The 17907-nt window shown below is 30.6% G+C and overlaps 1 protein-coding gene across 1 annotated transcript; it reads left to right on the plus strand.

Moving 5' to 3' along the window:
- The first annotated feature begins 1656 nt into the window (after window positions 1-1656).
- Window positions 1657-3797, plus strand: LOC123303223. The gene has a single exon (XM_044886264.1). The coding sequence runs from the start codon at window positions 1768-1770 to the stop codon at window positions 3481-3483; it is 1716 nt and encodes a 571-aa protein (XP_044742199.1). The 5' UTR covers window positions 1657-1767; the 3' UTR covers window positions 3484-3797.
- Window positions 3798-17907: the final 14110 nt, after the last annotated feature.

The raw sequence follows: 17907 nt of genomic DNA on the forward strand, positions 1-17907 counted from the left end.
GTAGGATAAAAAAAAAGATGCCTTTATAAATGACTTTTCGTGATCTTTAGTAAGATAATCTAAAAAAATTTAGTAGAAAATTACAAATGTCTCGTTTTTTTTGGAAATTATTCTAAAATAATAAAAAACCCTGCATAAAATCAATGTAAAAAAACTGTTATTTGCTGTGATGATTTATTGTAACGAGAGCTTTTGAGATTCTAAATAAAACTGCCAATAATTCCAACGAAAAATAGTGACAGATTTTCGAGTTATTTGACTGTCAAGCTCTGAAGCGGTCGAAATAAGATTTTCTACACTTTCACAACCGTGTAATGTGTATTGCCTATAAAAATTTACGTTTTACATGGATGCTTTGCGTAGAAAACTGATTTCGGTTAAAGTCAAATAACTCGAAAACTTCGTCATTATTTTTCGTTTCGCCTATGATAATTTTTATTCAGAACCGCAAAAATTATCTTAATTAATTAGAATTATCGAGGCAATAGAGTGTATTTTTATTATACATTGGTTTTGTGGAGTGTACATTTTTTTTGGAAAATCTTTGATATTTGGTTCTGGTATAGTCACATGTTTGAGAGTTTTCGAGAAAGTTTCGCTATTTTTTTGAAATATTTAAATATGGTATCTTAAACGATGCCAAATCAATTAATTGAATTTTGAATTTGAGTCTTCTGGGTCTCATTGTCGGGTTAACCCAAGTCGGGGCACATAGGCAATGTGAATCGGATGGTGCCGTTTTTTTAGTCTTCATAATCAACTTTCGGGGCCCTTTCTTCATAAGGGGCCCTTTCCCTTGTGTTCTCATAAAAATTTGACTTTCCTCAATATTGTCTTTTCTTTCTAAATCAACTTGGTGTCCCCTTATGTGCGGCTCTAATAACACAAATTTTTCGTTTCCCTCTTATTTATTTACTCTTCGTAAATCAACTTGGCAGCCCCTTGTGGAGCCCTTCTGCTACAAATTTGTCTTTTTCTCTTTTGACTTTCTCCGGTAGTTGCCTAGTCCGTCTTATGGTTAACACGTCACTATTGAGTCTAATATCTTAAGAGCCAGTTTATATTATTATCCAGCTGGATTGTTTTCGCTGAACTCAAATTAATAGACGCTGCTAAGGAACTGGAATGTGTGCCGATCTCGATGCATGTGTATTTCTTTTCATCGTTTTACTAATTCTTATTGAAATTGCATTTTGTTTAGAAAGCAGAATAAATCTTTCTTGTTATGTGATATTAAGAATGAATACTATTTCACAAACATCTCATAGATGTCACTATCTACAATCGATAATCATTTGTTTATGTACCTTTCTTTGTCATACACATTTATAAAGATATGCATCTCTGTTGAATCCATAGCAAATTAACGATATTCTTTAAATGATTTCCAATACTGTATATATTGGATTCGTACAAGATGATTCAATTGAACAATTAGAAAAAGATGGTTTACGTTAAAACGTTTTACTTGGAATTTAAATATAATTTCCTTGTAAAAAGAGACTGAACATGAATTGTAATGTGATAAATATATTAAATTTTTTTTTCTGTATTTATGATAACAGTTATCAGCGTTTGGGTATAGAGTGCATAGTGCAATAAATCTATAAGAGGTTGTAACATCTCTAATCAGTTTTCATTTAAGCTTATGAGTTTGTTTGTTATAAATTTTAATGTAACATTAATTGATTCAAGACATTTGTGTTTGAAAAGACTCAAGTGCGAAAAGTGTTTTTTTTATTTTTATTATTGTTTTTTTTTGTAACAATGCCGGCGTGTACTAGTGAAAGTTTAACAAAACTCTGGAATGGTAGTAGTGATTCAGCAAATAGTACATCTCCTTCATCGCCTGTTTCAACGTCACCCCCAGTAAAATCACCAGTGAATACATTACGTCGGCCGAACAAAGTTTTACGTCGTACACAATCGACATCATCGACAAATTCGTTTGTTACGGAACCATTTATAATACAATCTGATCGACGACAAATTTTAGCCGCATCTTCTCAAACTTCAATTACATTAAATAATGAAGTTGAAGAAGAGAAAAATTCGTTACTCGTAAAAATAATTGGATGGTATCCATTACTTTTACTACGAATCCTTCGAGTATTATTAGTAACGATTTCTGATATAACAATTGCGAAAATTTTATTTACATTACCAACATTATGGATAACGGCATGGATTTGGATTATCTGGAAAATTATCCAATTTCCATTGTTAATATTTAAATGGATTCTAACAATCTTTCATACACCATTATCCGAACAATTTCGAAAGAAACGTACGGTTTTAATCAGCGGAGGAAGTACAATACAAGCATTACATTTGGCAAGAAATTTTTATTCGGCTGGTGTTCGAGTGATTGTTGTCGAAGTGGATGGAGTTTTTAGTTTTACAAAATTCTCCACGGCTGTTAATCGTTTTTATACAATTCCACGTCCAACAGCGGATAATCCACATAGTTATATTAAAGCGTTATGTGAGATTGTTGAAGCGGAAAATATTGCTTTCTATGTGCCCGTATGTTCGACAACACCAGCATACTATGATGCATTAGCGAAACCACATTTGGAGTTACTTGGATGTACATGTTTTGGTCCAGGTCTTAAAGAGGTCTACATGTTAGATGATACTCTGGAAGTTATGCGCCGTTGTAACAATAATTCTATACCAACTCCATCATACTATCAAGTGTCGTCAAAAGAAGAAGTTTTTCGTCTCTACGATTCAGGTACCTTTCGAACTGGTCATTTCATTATGTATACAGCTGGACCAAATGCGGTACGAGAACGTGCGAAATATGTGTTGCCAATCAGTAAGAATGATTTTAAATTACCATACGAGATAAGCGAAAGTAAACCTTGGATTATTATCCATAATGTACCCGGTGAATATTTTATAACTTGTACAACAATCAAAGAATCCCAAGTCATTGCAAATGTTACATGTCGAGTTGATAAACATAATAATGGTTTAGTACCCACGGAGAATCAAGAAATTACGAAATGGTTGGTGAATTATTTTAAAAATCTTCGTATGTTACGACCCATTTCTGGTCATATAAGTTTTCGATTTGTGGTAACTGAAATCACCAATCAAATCTTACCATTAGGTTGTCGAATCGGCGTTTCATTACCATATATATGCCACACAAGTGTACATCCACGCGTTCTATGGAAACCATGTAAACACTTTAGTCGACAATCTTCTGGTCCGTTAGTTGTAAAATCTGGACGGTATTGGATGCCAGAAACTATTTTAAATACATTACGTCATCCAAGTGTGGAAACTGTTGGTCGATTAATTAATACCGTGCTCGATAAACGGGAAGCGTTGTTTGTTTTCTGGGATCCATTACCGTATTGCGCCTATTATCATATACAATTACCATTTAAAAATATTCTTGGATTTGTTCAAAGGCGACGAGCGGGGGGTAATCATTTATTTAGTAGAACGATAGCGGCACCAGTTCATTAAAGTTTATGTTTACAAATCAAGTTCCTATCAATTTAAATTAAAATGGCTGTTTTCCAGTTTTGATTCGTTGTTGTTGGACTTTGGGATCATATCACAAAATGTACACATCTCATGTACAAATCTGTGTTTTATTGTGTGTGATATTAGAGATAGAACTTTCGATCCGAATAAGTTGTTGGTTTATAAAGGTCGTTTATCTGTTTCGTGTAAATTGGTAAATACCTTTTTGGATAGAATTATATTGTTGATTGTTTAGGAGAGGGAATACAAAGACTTGTAATTGAAATAAATACTTTTTATTTGAATGAACTCAATTGAGGAGATTGTGATTTATTTGAGGGCTATTTTTTATATAAACATAGGCGCTATCTTTTTAGAATTCTCTAGGAGGAGTTTTATATTTAATGACTGACAAACAGATTGTAGATTAAATAGGATTTTATCATTTATTTACCTTTTGAGAGCTGAGTCTAAAGATTCAAAAGTAACTGGATCATTTTAAAATGCACGCTTTTGTCATATATTGACACTTTGTAGCGGCCATGTTGGTTGCATTCAGATTATTATATCATTTGATATTTGAGGCGACGCCTCTACTTTAATTCTCAAACTTTGCTATATTTTATTTGCAGAAGTTTTAATTGAATTTAGTAAGACCGAACCCTACTAAAGAAAAAAAAAAACACTTTAATTTGATATGAATTGAATAATTGAGAAATTAAAAGGATACAGAGCCAAATTTTCGAGCTGTATGAGCTCCTTTATTTGATATATGTAAATGATTATAATTATGTAATATGTATTAAAATACGTTAATTTCTGATAAAAAAGTCTATAATTTCAAAAAATATAATGTGCAAGAGAACTATTTAAAATTCATTTAAAATTTTTGTAGATTTCATTACATTTAGAAGTATTTTGAGTTGTTATGCTTCGAGATACTCTTGTAAATCCTGCTTTTATAAGGTCATAAATTGGAGATCAAAGATCTCGGAATCTTATTTATTATTTTGAAATTTCTACCAGAATCTTATCAAGTATTTACTTAAAATTGAATTTAAATCAATTGAAGTATTTTTACATTAGTTTTCAGCAGGGTTCGTTTTTCATTTCCTAATTTTTGAAGTAAAATTGATACATTTTTTAATTAATTTTGATTTAAATTATCAGAGTGTATTATATTATCGCGTTGTCATGCTATGAACTTCATTGAAAATTTCGGTAAAAATTGAAAGGAATAAAAATTTAATGGTTTAAAATGATTCAGTGATCCTTAAATACTCAAAACTTAACTTTTTGAACTTTTGTCGTTTATATCGACAATACTCGGCTTTTATCGGATATTTTCAACTTATTTAAGAGATTAATAAACGTGATTACTTGCAAGTACTCACGTACTTGACGCCCATGTATAAAGACAATTTAATATAATAAATATCTCCTCGTCCTAACCCCTGGCCCCCTGCCTCGCATTAAATCCCATATTATTTATTTATCATTATTAATTTCATCAGGTCAATTAAATTTTTTGGAAATCAAAAAAATTGATTGACAATTGCTAGGCCAAAATTTTAAATTAATACCTAATCATTTTTTATATAAAAAAATTATATTTTTCTGAGTAGAGAAAGATATGATAAAGGTTTAATAATTTCAAAAATCTTATTGAACTTTATAATCAAAAAGACTAAACAAAAATTTATAAATAAAAAATTAAATGGTATTTTGTACTTAAAATTATTTATTGCATTCTTATTATCAATAATTCAATATTTTTGTATGCAACTCTTTTAATAATAATATAAAAAAAAAAGAGCATTTATATTTTTTTTCTCCGACATGTAAATGATAACCGCGTTATACATTTTGAACCTTACACCCGCAATTTGTTTGGATTTTTGCCTATAATCTTATGTTATTATTAATATTATTGAAAAATAACACGTTGATTAAATGACGCCGATGAATGATGTATGTTATTTCAAGGACATGATTGAGCTTAATTTATATCAGTGTATCAGTTAGACAGAGGATAAACATTTGTGTATTGAATGTTTTAATATTTATACACCGTGATTCAAGAATTGACGCATAAAACTCCAAGAAGAGATTCTTTGAACGCTTCCTCTTTTAATATTTCATTTTATTTTTCATTAATAAAAATCATTCATCTGAAGAGATGGCATATATCTCCTTTTTTTATTTAACAGCACTATTTGAAAAAGATAAAAAATATTTGATATGTCTTTACTTGTATAGTTTTTTTGACAACTGCCCAAAACAAAAACGAATAGGTGAAAAGGCCCATAAGATCTTATTGATAATTTTGAAAGTTATTCTTACTCACCGTTACTTTCTCGGGTCAGTAATTCTTCTCATCAAAGTTTAAAATCCTCTGTTTCTGAACACTGAACAGCTCGGTGAAAAGGGCTATAAGATCAGATCTTATTGATCATTTTGAGAGCTATTCTTACTCATCGTTACTTTTTCGAGTCAGTAATTCTTTGACAACTTCTCGTCACAGATAAAATCCTCTGTTTGTGAACACTGCACAGCTCCAAATAGAGCAGATTAGGATAACTAGGCATGGGTAGATTTCTTCTCTATTTAACGTATCAATCGTTACTAGCTATATTGGAATTTGTGTCAAAGTATGCGCAATTTGGGAAAAAAAGCTCATTGAGCTTATTTTGAGGTCAAGTTGATACCAATTTACTAAAACATTAAACATTTACTAAAAGGGGAACCAGAAAGGTTACTTTCTAAGCTTCGAGCTCCGTTGTGATATGTGCTTCTCTACCATTAATTCTTTTTAAAAATCTAACCTCTGGTAAGATAAGTAGATTCCATGGAAAGCCTTTTACTCTTGTTCGAATATGATTGTTTCTATTTAAGTCTCTGATAGACACATCTCTATTTGTCTGAAGCGTTCAAAACGTCATACATTTTATATATCTGTTTTTGCGATATGCTTACGCGGAGTTAGAGACGAAATATTAAAAGAATAAATTGACATGAAATTCTTGAAGGAGTCACCTTTTGAAACTCTTTGTGCAACCTTAGAAAAGTTCAAACACGGTATGATGCAACTATGAACGGAATATTTTTATAAGGATCTTTGAATTGATCTACAGACCCTTGAAAATAACATTAAATAAAAATGCCCAGAGTTGATCTTATTATGAAGATAAATTATTGAACCCTGTCTTTGATATTTATGAATAATAAATGTAAACAGAGGCTTAAAGATGGGTGTCCTCTATACAATTTCTTATTGGTTGATTGAAAATTGTTGAAAAGTACAAAGTCCTTAAATTTTATTTATACATTTTGTTTATAACAAATTATTATGAATTTAAAACAAAATTCTACTACTTAAAAAATACGATCATAAAATGTTTAAAAAAAAAATGGTGGTTACTTTAAAATTTAAAGTGGCCGCATTCATCAATTCCTATTAGATTATATTTTTAATCTTATTTAATTAAATTAATTAAATAAATATAATATAAAATTATTGAAAATTAAGTTGGGATTTATTTGATTTTAAATAAATGTCGACTTGAAATTAATAAAAAAATAATAATTACGCGTACCTCTATTATATATTTTTTATACTTTCATATAATAATGCAAAGATAATATTATTTCTTCTAATTGTATATATATTTTTATCATTTAAATGGAAAAAGTAATACCTTTGTATTTGATAAGAAAGATTTTACCTGGTTTTGTTTATTTTTGTTAAGTAGCATTTGAAGATAACATTGAAAATTATCTGTCAAAAAAATTGGCTAATAGAAGATTCTAACTAAAATGAATAAAAAAATACTCCGGTAGAGTCCTCTGGTTAGACCTATACAACATTATGATAAATAGCGGTAATTGGAAATTACCCTTTTGGAAAGAAACTTGAGCATTTCTAGTTTGTAAACGCTATTTAAAAGAGAAAAGTATCTTCAAATGTCATATAATAATAGTTAGTAGTTCAAATTATAACCACAATAAGCGTGATCAGCGTAATTGAACGATATTGCCATCTTGTGGTATATTAATTGTACTATTATTAGCAATACTTGTCAATATATTATATTAATATTCCTTATATAACATTTTATTTTACAAATATATAATTATATCTCTATAATTAGAAATAATAAGGTTTTTCTATTTTATGTACAAATCAATTTTTAAGATTTGATATAATTTATTTTAAAATATTTGTCATAACAGAAATACCAGTGTTGATATTATTATAAAATTTATAATCAATTATTTAATCATTTTTGAATTAAATATAGAAAATGTAAAAAAAAAAAAATGAAATAAAAAAAATAGATATTGTATTTTTCTATCTAAAAATTTTTGTAAATATTTTTTTTTTGTGATTTATGGTAAATTTTTGTTTTAAAAATAAATTTTGTTTTTGTATATATTATATAAGTTTTTTATTTCTTTGCTTAATTAAGTCATTAATTATATCTATTAATAGGTATTTATGATGGAGATAAAGGCGTTGATAGCGATGATAGGAAATAAACGAGGCATTTTACCTACCTATCTTGAAAGTATAAGTTATTTTTTATGTTTGTAACAATTTGATTACGACCTCTGCAGTTGGTCAACACCGATATCTTCGTTTTTTCAAAAATTGTTCTGAAAACGATGAAGGCAGATCAAATGAAGACTTGGTAGTTTTAATATAAAAGCGAAATTCTCAATATAGATGCCTTTTGGGCAGTTTTGCAGCTATTTAATCTCATTTTTAGTGTATTTAAATTTCACTTGATTTTAAATGTTGATGCTTCGTTACAGATCGATTTAATCTCGACTCCCATCAAGGAATTTCGATTATTTGGCATAAAAACAATGTCTTAGAAAAGTATTATGAAGGAAATGAATCTGATTTGATTAAATTTTACTTTATAAGGGATATCTTGGCCGTAATCAGTTTAGCTATTTCGTCTTTTTCCGTATATATTTATGATGTCTGCTTACCAAAGGTAATCGTTGACATTGTCTTAGATACAGAGAAAATAACTAAAGTAATTTAACCAATCAGATTTCATTTATAAACGTAAAATATCCAAATTCGTAAAAGATTTCGAGTTTAAAATATTGAGGATTTACTTTTGCCCTTTCTGACAGGTTCTCTTGTGCTTTCTGACAGGGTGGATTAAGGTTAGGGCTGATTAATGCTCAGGTTTGGTTAATGGAAAGGTTTCAGACTGTAATACAGTTTTCATTCTTCATAGAATCTATAGCTGTTCTCATAGAGTTTATATTTGATTTACCTATATATAAAAAAGTCTATGGACAATCGTCAGTACTATTGAAACTATAATACTTAGTAACATCATGTTTTATGCACATTTTGTCTAGTCCTAGTCTCTATAATATTTTTTTTGAAGACTAAGCATCATTCTAAGATAAGAAATCAAATTTGCATTAAAAAACTAATAAGGAATTGATTGGGGTATGTCAATATTTGTCGAGATTCGAATCCGTTATCAAATTTTTTTTTAAAGTACAGTAAAAACTATTTTGGATGAGACAAACATATCGAATTTATTGCAGAAGTGAGTAGTGGTAAGATACAAAACGATAAAGCTAGCCAAATTTATAGTACTTAAATTCAGAAGAATTCTAGATAAAAATTAGTTAGAGCGGAAAATTTACGACTGGAATTCTGAGTAAATTTATCGAATATTGCGTAAAATTGTAAGAAAAAACATATGGATCTTAGTTAGACTGTTGTGGTCTGTCTTACCAAGTACCTAGTATCTTATCAATACTGATCTATGTTGATTTTAACCTTGAACATTAGAAATAAGAATTAAAATAATGGGAGGCTTTTGCGAAAATGCCTAACATTAATTAAATTCGCCAAAACAAACTAGTTAGGTTAGGTTAGAGTGGCTGTCCTAAAATGGAACACACTTAGACTATAGCGTTCGTGGTGATTCCGATTGCCCAGCCCCGGCCACTACTCATTGAACCATTTGGAGCTGTTTAAGAACAGCAGGAGGGCTTTGACATCAACGAATTTTAGGTCGGACAGGTCGTCTAAGAAAGACTGGATCAAGTACGTCCATCTCCTCGGTGAAATTTATTAAATAAATTTAAATAATTTTTCTAATGCCTAAGCGAATATATCGGCCTTTCGGGGCCCCGGGCACGGACCTCGTGTGTCCTTATGATAAAGACGGTATTGGTATTATGTCGTTACCAGTATTACCATTGCATCTGATCAATTCCACAAACAGTTGACAAGTCTCTATAAATGATTTCCATTGTAGCTACAGATTAATAAATTTTGTATTTTTATGGGCTAATTGATATAAAAAAAATTAAATTTATATTATTATATAGATTAGTTAGTCATTTATGAATGCATGTTCGGTGAAGTTTTATAAACGGTACTAGGTATTATCACTAGAGATATCACGAATGTTATTGCGTGGCGTTTAACCCTACTAGCATCAACCACATATCAACCGTTTTTTTCTTTTTTTAAAATTTTTTGTTTACTAGAGTAATTTTTTGTTTTTGCAATTAACTGGTGCTTTCTGTTCACTTGAAAGAACCCGGCAAAAATTAAAACAGGATTTGCTCTTCGGTCAATTTTTTTCAAAAACTTAAGGAAGGATGCTGAACGTGTAACGACCTGGTGATTCTTATTTCTTTTTGACCTTATACAAGATATACAATGAGTTCCATGGCTACCATCTTGCATATATTACTGTGGTTACGCTAATAACCAATTACTCTTAGAAAATGGACTTCAAGACATCAATTAAGTTGTTTTTTTATGTTCTCTACACGATTCAACATTCGTATGTAAGAACAAGACCTTACAAACGACTGGAAGCACTAAATTGCTGGTCTGCTTAAATGTTAACCTGGAATGGCAAAAAGTTGTCGGACACAGCATTATTACGCTTATGGTAGCACTTTTTGTGAATTGCATTCTAATCCCAAATATTTGTGGTGTTGCAATACCTCTCTTCAAAGCAAATTTTCGCCTACCAGTACATCACTATTGCAGAATCTGCCATAACGACGAAAAAGTCTCTTGTTTTGAGACAGCCGTATCTTTTCCCAAGACTTTAACATTTAGCTCAAATTGGCTACATAAAAAAACCTCCGACAAATACGGATTTTTTTGTAGTTCTCTTCAAACTGATCGGATTTTCTTGAAACATAGCTAAGAACATTCTCCAAAATCAAAATCGGTTTATCAGTTTACGAACTATGATGCCAGAGTCAGACACACACATAGCGGTCAAACATATAGCACTCTTCTTTTTGCGTCGGGGTTAAAAAAAGAATATTCTACCGTACCGTCCTCTTTGGGTGTTGTTCAACGGTATACCTTGAACGACTGAGCCAGGTTCTTGGATGGAACTCGATCTATTAAATTTGTATGATGTTCAGAAAATTAATTTAATATAGTATTTATAAACAATGAAAATGACAATTTTTCTGGTCCTATGAAAGAAAACGCTACCTACATTTTCAAGAAATTTGGGGAGTGTAAATAGGGTTCGAATGTATATATATAATCAAAAAACACTATCGCCAAGAAAACTTTGTCCCCATGAAATTAATTTAGTTATGTTACGGAATGCTAAAATCTAATAAGTTTTGTTTATGTTTTTAAACACAAAAATATTTGTTAATATTTGCCACTGTAATAATATATTTGTTTTATAATTTTTTTTTTCGTGAATAAAGTTTTATCGTTTTAATTTAAATGATTTGACTTTTATTTTACAAAAATAACAAGTTTCTTATTTATTTTATTAAAAAAAAAAAAAAAATGATGATAATAAATATGAAAAAATTATATTTTCATGAATGCATTTTCATGAAAATTGTTTACTAGGAAATGGAGGTATTTAGATCATCTTGGTTGACACAATTTAAAAAAGAAAATTGTTTTTATAATTATGGATTATTGATGCTTACTAGTTTTAATGAACTAATGTGGAGGTTAAACTAGACACTGTGATGAAACTTGTAATGGGTGTTTCTCCCGTCACTGCCATGCAATAAGGCCAAGTTGACGTTAAATTAGGTCAAAGAAATTTATATTTTTAAGTATAAATTATTATGATATACTGAGAAATTTACAAGTTAAAATCGTGAAATTCAAGAGTGACTTTAATTCGTTTAGGGCCGAATTTAGGATCGGGCAAGCAGGGCCATGGAACCAGGGCCACAGCCAATTCGAATAGATAAATATTGGTATAGTTTTTAATTGATCCCAAATTCGATAGAAAATAAGAAACGTTTTCTAGTGTAGTTGTTAACAAAGGTTGTCTAGTGTATTTGGAACTAAAGGCTAAGTTTTGCACATCATTACCCTGATGATTTAGACTTGAATTTAGCTAATGGATTAATTTATTCCACCACTTTTGCAAAACAGTTCGAAAACAGAAAGAGTGAATCGAATGAAATTTTTCTCCACCGGATAATTTTGCAAAATAATCTGCAATCTACATTTTGTAGTGCAGAAGTGGCACTTCATATTTATTTATCGATAATGAACTATAGATTTTAAAGAACAGATTGCGAATGTCAATGACTCAAGAGCGCTTGTCGAATCTCATGCTTCTCAGTTTGGAAAGCAAATTAATCGAAGCATCCACAGTCAATTCTTACCTATTAACTTAATAGTGGGCTCAGTCAAGTTCAAATTAAAGAAGAGGATTGAAGAAAAGAATTTACTTTTCTCACCTCCGTGTCAACTTTGTCCCGCTGTGCAAAACGAAGTTGCTGCTTTCTGCCTCCGTCGGGGAGAAAAATAGTATCCACACCACTGGATCAAGTAAACAATGTTTCAGATCTCATGTTTGTCACCCTCGGATTCGCCTCGGGCGACAATGAATTGCTCCCTAGTTGCGTAATATACTATTTTGAATGTAGGCTAGGAGGTCATCTCAGAACATTAGACATGAAGTAACAACAATAATTTTAGTGAGAATTGTTTCACAATAACGGCGCAATTGATTTTATTGAAAGGAAAAGAGAACAAATTTTGATTATCTTTCCAGAGGAAGCATTAGGTATACCTACGCAGTTTCTGCGTGACAAATTAAAGTTTTCAATAAACTTTTCTAATAAAAAATAACTAATATTTAGGTACCTAACTACCTACCTTTACAAATTTTATTTGGTTTCATGCGCGAATAAAGTTTATGATAAGATTATTATTGTCAACATGTACAACAACTAAATTTTTTGTAAAGTATTTGTCATCTTGTTACAAAAACATATTTCATGTTGTTTTTCTTTAAATATTTAACATGTATGGTATCGAATTGTCTTCTATAGTTTGCCATATAGCATCAGGTTATTTTTTTTTTTCATTTTTTATCTATTTTCTCCATTTTTTGATCGTTATAATGACATAAATATTGTCGAATAAAATACTATAGAAATATTCGATGTGTTTACTGGATCATTTTTTCTATATAGCTGTACAGGTGATTTTTAAAAAAATATTGTTAAACTTTTTTAATTCCTCAATTGACAGGAAAATGTCCCGTTGTCGTTAGATCGCTGGGTAAATAGCAACAATCGGATAGTGCCGGATTTACCATGCTGGCTCCCCATTGTCTTCGGCCCTTCAAATGAAAATTTGTCATCCCTTCTTATTTTTAAGTATTTTTTATCTTCGTTCAACTTGACGCCTTTATCGTACAAATTTGTCTTTTTATCTTTTGGACTTTCCACGGAGCCCCTAGGCAGTTGCCTACTCTGCCTATAGACGAATCATTTTAGCCGAAAAAAGTATAAAGGAGGAATTTTTTTTGTACCTCAACCTATTGGGCTATTTTTTTTAAATGGAAAATGGAAGGTGCCTTAAATCAAAATCTACATCTTACTTGGTGCCGCTAGAAAGTTTGGCCATTGCTATTGGGCAAATAAGACAGTTATTGGAATCTATTCTGGGGTGATTTATAAAACTTTGAAAATATTCAACAAAATAAGACAAAAAGGTTTACTCGGGAGCTTTTGGGGTCACTGATCACCATTCCGAAGCCAGAATTCCGAAATGCTCTTCTTTCCTGGGGTAATTCGCCCAACGCAGGTACAAAATAGAAATATATTGTAAATATTCAACAAATGGATCAGAAGAGCACACCCGGAAGTTTAAAGGGTCTCTGATTACGATTCCGAAGTCAGAAACTTCAATATACTACCGCCTCCTGGGATAATTCACCCCTTGCTGAGGAGTGCATCCTACTGATCAAGTATTTTCAAAAGTTTTTGGGATTTCTGTTCACAATTCTGAAGACAGAATTTCGATATACTCCCCCTTTCCCTTCCTGGGATAGTTAACTCTCTGCTGGTCCAAAACTGCGAGGGTCTGCAAATATTCAATAAACTGGAACAAAAAAGTATCTTTTTCTTGCAAAACAACTTTTGATATGTAATCTCTTTGACAGTCGCAAGTTGTGACGTCACCACGTGCTATTGTCCTCTCTTTCTAATTGCACATTTAAACCCTTCATATTTTCATGGTTTTTGAGGTTACTTAAAGATTGATTTCACACGTTCTTATGGTTCGATAACGAACGTCAATTGAGGCAATGAAAGAACTTTAAGACAAACAGGTTCAAGATAATTTTCAACAAGGCAGAGTTGCTTGAACCGTACAGTAATTACATTAAAAAAGAGTTGAATAGTAAATGTCAAGAATTCCTTTGTTATGATGTTTTTGGTATAAAAAAAAAAGAATCTATCCTGTATAAATAGGTACAAACATGTAGGTAATGATAACTCCTCCAGGTATGTATGTGATGCGATGGGATATATTTAATGGTAACATATATCTGGTTCCACCCGCACATCCTGGCACCCGCTATGAATCATGTACATGTATGTATGTTAGACTTTTCCTATATAGAGTAAGAGCCAGCGCCTGCCAGACACACATTAAAGTATAAAAGCTGAAATTTTTTTTGCTTATTCTCACTGGTGTAGGGACCAATCTTTGGGGGCTACAAACCTTGACTAACGGTTCCTTCGGTAGGTAGCAGGTAATCAGGGGCGCAGTACCCGAGCTCGCTCACGTTAAAGTATAAAAGCTGAAATTCACACAGAGTGTTCAAATGACCATTTTAAGTCAATATTGAAAAAGACATATCAATCCATCCAACTAACATTAGAAGACATATCGGTCAAATATTCAATAAGTAAATCGTCATAGTTGTATAAGCCATAAACGGTTAGTGATACAAAAAAAATTAGTTTACAAAAAAGTAGGTAATTTAATTATCTACAATAAAAGTTATTACCATTTTTGGTCTAAAGCGCACGGTTATGGAGATATAGCCTAAAACGGTTTTCCTTAAAATGGAGGCACTTCCCCCGCTTATTTTTGTAAGGATTTTGTGCTTATACATTCAGTACGTGATACTGAACATATTTAAATAATAAAATAACTCTTGCAGTGAAATAAGTTCATAATCATGGAAGAAAATGTAGATAATTGTGTATTTTTGCATTTGACCTTCTACTACGTCTGGGAGAGTGTTAACCCCTTCGGATTGATCTGTCTTTTTCAATATTGACTTAAAATGGTCATTTGAACACTCTGTGTGAATTTCAGCTTTTATACTTTAACGTGAGAGAGCTCGGGTACTGCGCCCCTGATTACCTGCTACCTACCGAAGGAACCGTTAGTCAAGGTTTGTAGCCCCCAAAGATTGGTCCCTACACCAGTGAGAATACGCAAAAAAAAATTCAGCTTTTATACTTTAATGTGTGTCTGGCAGGCGCTGGCTCTTAGTCCAATACATTTTTGATGTCGTGTTTTTCAACAATCAAATATACAATATGTAGGCAACCAACTTAACTATCGTTTACCTGGTTCGTTTCGTATTTATCTGTTCTCAATGATTTTCTTTTTAGTCTAGTTTTAATAATTTTGTTGTTTTTATTTTAAAATAAATAGATAAATAATTTTTTTTTGTTGGTATGTTTTAATAACATACTGATTTATCTTGATATTAGGAAATCATTTTTAGTTGTGAGTTATGCTACTAGATTCGGGAAAATAAACGCGGCATAATTTTTTTTTCGTTAAAAATAGACAAAATTTGCGTGCAATAATTTTCATAATCTTACTTTTTCGTTAGTTTCGTTGCCTTCTGACACTCGATTTTTTACTTACTTTAAGAAAAGCCCACCACACAGGGGAGAGACGTCGTAATGCTCAGAGGCGGATTAAAAAAAATTGCATATATAGTCAGTTTTAAAAATTAGTGCCCATGTAATAAAAATCTATCAACAAACACCTTTTTTAGTTCTTTAGTTTCAAATTCGTTATTTCATAGAACCTGTAAAATGTAAATTGGTTGTTGGGCGCAGTTCTCCAACTGGAAACACTTGTTGATAGATTTGGCCTATTTTTCACAGGCTCAGAATAATGTTAGCTGTGAGATCCTGAAGTTTTTTGGCCGCTTAGATTGCAAGATTTTCAGCAGTAAAGTTCGTGATTTAATGGGTCATAGGCTCAAGCTATAGGCTTTAAATTTGAGGCAAAAAATGTAGTTGTAAAAACAAGACTAGATTTTGAAATGTATATGATCATCTGGAATTAGTTTAAAAAATATCTATTATTTATCTCTAGCCAATTATCCGTGGATTTTTTGACGTCTTCTTACACGTATATACAAAGAGACTTCGCTTTTTCTATTGCCTCTTCACGGAGCTTGCCTCGAATTTCGAAGATGCCATAAGGAAGTGCTGACAGGCACAGGTCGAGTCAGCCTTGCCAGAAGAAAAGACGTACCTTTTCTGTTATGAATATATTATTACAGTTTGATTTAGACTATTAGTGTTCCTTTTTTTGCCTTTTTATTTCCCAATTAACATTTATTATATTAGACTGGCACTAAATTTAAAATATATTTTCCAGAAATCAATTATAATAAAAATAAAAATTATCCAGCAATTTTTTATTTTGCGGTCCATTTGGGGCCCTTTGTGAGTAGCGCTCGAAAAAAATAGTCGTGTATGTAGAGATAAGTCATATTGGTTTTTTTTTTTTGGGCGTGTATCTTTCGCGTACTCATTTGTGGGAGGAATTTTTAATTAAAAACAGACTTACTTTTATCAAAACATTTACCAGCGTCAGACGATGATAAAACACTTTTTAATTGTTAACAATATCCAATTTCTCAATTATAATCTTCGAGGAGTGATTAATAAAAGACAATCTTATCATATCAGATAATCATAGGGATTTTAAACTGGTTATTACAAAACGTGCATTTTTTTAAATTCGATATCTAAAAATCTTTACAATTTTTAGATAAAAAGTTTTTCTATTGATTTCTGAACATATTATATCTAATATAACTTAAGTAATATTATTTAAATATTAGACGATCACAAATTGATAATAAATAAATAAAATAAAATAAATATTTATATGTATTAAGATTATATACAATATCGCGTGTTTTTCAAAGATTTTAAAATATTGTATTTATTATATTTTTGAAGATGATTATTACTAATAATCTATTTTTTCAATTATCTGTAATTGAATAATGAATGTATTGTAAAGAAGTATAGATACTTTTCCTTTAATTTTTAATAAAATCAATAATAATACCAAAAATTTTATTGTTAAAGTTGTTAAGAGGAGATTTAATTTTAAAACTAAAAAAAAAACACTTTTAACTTCTTCGCAGAAAGTAATTGATTTCTCTTCGAAAATCGAAATAACAAAATTTTTACGTTTAGACATTTTTACTATGTTTTAACATCATTAGCATCTTTAAAAAAGGAAATATTTCACAGCGAGTGGACTGAGGTATTATTAACAATCAAAATGTGCATAATTAACATGAAGAAGGTATATATCGAATATCTCGAAAATGTTTCTTATCTCTTTTTGAAAAATAATGTTATTGAAACATTAATTTATGACGAATTTTTTGATACCCAGAAAAATTGTTCTTGCCCGATTTATTGAAAAGAAAAGCAAAGAAAACTACTTAAAAATCGGCAGTTGTGTGTGAGTGTTGAGTATATGTATAGATACAATGTCTTAGTATTGTACACTGTTGTCACAAGTACACGAATATAAGAGTATGTTTTGTATATTTGACTTTAACGAGTGCTCTGAACTAAATTTTTAAACAAAACAAGTGAAAACAAACAATTGATTGACTTAATTGTCGAAATACCCTGTTTAGAAATTGGTTTATTTGGTTTATTTTTTCGTGTTTCGAGAATATTTTACAAGACTAGTATTTGAAGCTGCTTGAAAATTTTCAACTTCTTATATTTTCTAATTTTGGACAAAATTTGCACCAAAGTCTTTCCTAATTTTTGAGCTCGCGGGTAAACATCGATGCTTACGAAAAAATGTTTCAAACAAAAGTAGTTTATATATTT

This window comes from Chrysoperla carnea, chromosome 1 (assembly GCF_905475395.1).
Source record: "Chrysoperla carnea chromosome 1, inChrCarn1.1, whole genome shotgun sequence".
Taxonomy (NCBI): Eukaryota; Metazoa; Arthropoda; class Insecta; order Neuroptera; family Chrysopidae; genus Chrysoperla; species Chrysoperla carnea.